This window comes from Physella acuta, unplaced genomic scaffold (genome assembly GCF_028476545.2).
Source record: "Physella acuta isolate Inbredline_101_S28 unplaced genomic scaffold, ASM2847654v3 ptg000292l, whole genome shotgun sequence".
Classification (NCBI taxonomy): Eukaryota; Metazoa; Mollusca; class Gastropoda; family Physidae; genus Physella; species Physella acuta.
This window is the reverse complement of record NW_026731811.1, coordinates 71,591-73,875: the sequence shown is the minus strand read 5'-3', so window position 1 is coordinate 73,875 and position 2,285 is coordinate 71,591. Positions and strand designations below refer to the sequence as shown.

General features: G+C 44.1%; 1 protein-coding gene across 1 annotated transcript; it reads right to left on the bottom strand.

Annotated features, from left to right (window-relative positions):
- Positions 1-544: 544 nt before the first annotated feature.
- LOC131939772 (acetylcholinesterase-like) lies at positions 545-2,060 on the bottom strand. Its single transcript, XM_059298274.1, has one exon. The coding sequence runs from the start codon at positions 1,727-1,729 to the stop codon at positions 545-547; it is 1,185 nt and encodes a 394-aa protein (XP_059154257.1). The 5' UTR covers positions 1,730-2,060.
- Between the last annotated feature and the right edge of the window lie 225 nt (positions 2,061-2,285).

Genomic DNA, 2,285 nt, shown 5'->3' with positions numbered 1-2,285 from the left:
TACATCCTAGACAACAAAGCACATTGTTGCTGGCGTAAGCTCCGGGCTATTCTTGTTCCTTCCGAGTCAATAATGACGTAATGTTGATCGGTTGAGGTGTAGGGCGGCCATATTGTTTCACTCTGTTTGTTTGGGTTGCTGAATTGATTGAAAAAAATCCAATTAAAAAGCATCAACAATATATTTATTCATAAAATTGAAAATTGGCAACTCAATAATAAAAACTAGATTTACATATTACAACAAAAAACAGGGTTTATTTATCTGTTTTTTTTTTTTTACTATTTCTGTTGTTCTAGTGTTATGGCTTCTATTAATTAAAAAAAATTGATTCAATTTAAATGTTTCGCTTTCTCTACTCGTTGGGTTTTAACACCAAATTGAAAATTGTACGCGGAAAATAATTTCTATGGACACAAAAAAAACCCAACATCATTGTTATTCAGATTCAAGTAGACGGTGATACCCTATCACCTTTACTAGACTACCTACCAGCAATGTTTAAGAAATCTTTACTAAACACAATTTAACGAAAAGCAAAATCTTACCCAGTTTTTGCCAAATTGGTCCACAACTCCATCACTTTTAAGCTCAGCTCCCTCTCCTGATCCGTGTATCTGGAGCTTGGAGCTAAAGGCAAGCCAAAGACGATCTCAATTTCATACCCGTGGGCCACGCCCAGCCACTCCGGCCACGGGTTGGTACTCACGCGATGCTCAAAGCTGTACAGGTAAATTTTCCCGCCGACCTTGGCGTACTCACGAGCGAAGTCCACGACCGGGCATTTGAACCGCTTGTCGCCGTAGATGGCGTCTAGTCTGGCAGTGTAAGACAGGCCTGGTTCTCGTGAGTACTCTTGCTTTACCTGCGATACTTTTGAGCTGTCGCCGGAGAAGATTTCGTGTAGGATTTCGTCGTATTGCCTCTCTGTGATCTGCCCATCTCCGTTGATGGGGAAATATTTCATGAATAAATAAACAAAGAAATAGGTTCCTTCGTTGGCGTTGACTCCGATTATGACGCTGGTGTTTTTGACGTCACCGCGTTGAATCATGAGCGCGGGTTCGTCAGGCAGGAAGTATCCGTCTACCAACGGCCAAAAAGGAATGCCGGGATAAAATCTCTCAAGCTCCCATTGTTTTTTCGTGATGGTTTGTGAGTCGATTTCTCGGAGGCAGGTCATCATGGCAGCGGGCGGGTCAGTTGGACAGGAGAGGATGTCAGCTAGGATAATTGTTTTATTTAAAGCGGCTTCTTTTTTACCAGCTGGCAACTCAAACAACGGCGAGGCGCTTTCCATGATGGCGTAGGTGAACAGGTCACGCGATAGCGGGGACAGCAGATGATACCCAACGCTAATCGCACCCGCACTTTCTCCGAATAGTGTGATGTCGTCCGGCGACCCACCTAAGTTGACGGCGTTGTCTTTCACCCACCGTAGAGCCATTGTCTGGTCTAACAGCCCCATATTTCCAGGGGCGTCGTCACTGTCTGAAAACATAAAACCTAAAACTCCAAGTCTGTAGGCAATGGATACGACGATGACGTCTTTATAGGCGGATAAATACGAGCCATCGTAGACATCAAGCGTTGTGGAACCGGAGTAAAAACCTCCGCCGTATATCCACACCATTATCGGTTTGGGTTCGTTACAGCCGACTGAGCAAGACGGCCGCCAGACGTTGAGGTACAGGCAGTCTTCGCTTCTCGCCGTGTTGGGGTTCCACATCTCCACCCCCGGGAAACGATCGAACGCCTCGTCAATCTCTTGCCAGCAGGAATTTGGTTTCTGGGTGGCGTCTTTGGTGCCGGACCACGGCTCTTGCGGCACCGGAGGTTTAAACCTCAGCTCTCTCACAGGAGGTTGGGCATAAGGGATCCCATAGAAAACCTCTATAGGTTTGTTTTCTATATGTTTCCGAGTTCCAGTGACGTCACCCAGTGACGTACGCAGCGTGGGTGGGTAAACATTGTGGGAGGTGAAGATAAGAAGTGAACTTATGCCGACAAGTGAGCTTGTGCAGATTAGCAGTCCGATGATAATGCCACGTTTAGCTGGAAACGAAGCCATCTTGGCGACAATCTACAAAGGTTAGTAAAGTTTGACACAAAATAGCACAGCAACCTTCGGTAACGAAATAAAAAAATAATTACGCACAAAAAAGCTTAATTAAAACAATTTCCCTTCGATAAATATAATTTCTTATAAATATAAAAAAAATTGTGAATGTTTTCAAACTAATGATAAAAAAATTAAAACGATGATTCTCACTTCTGCTAAATTC

Bases quoted from the DNA above. Each gene is read 5' to 3' on its own strand.
- LOC131939772 (XM_059298274.1), bottom strand. From the start codon at position 1,729: ATGTGGAACCCCAACACGGCGAGAAGCGAAGACTGCCTGTACCTCAAC.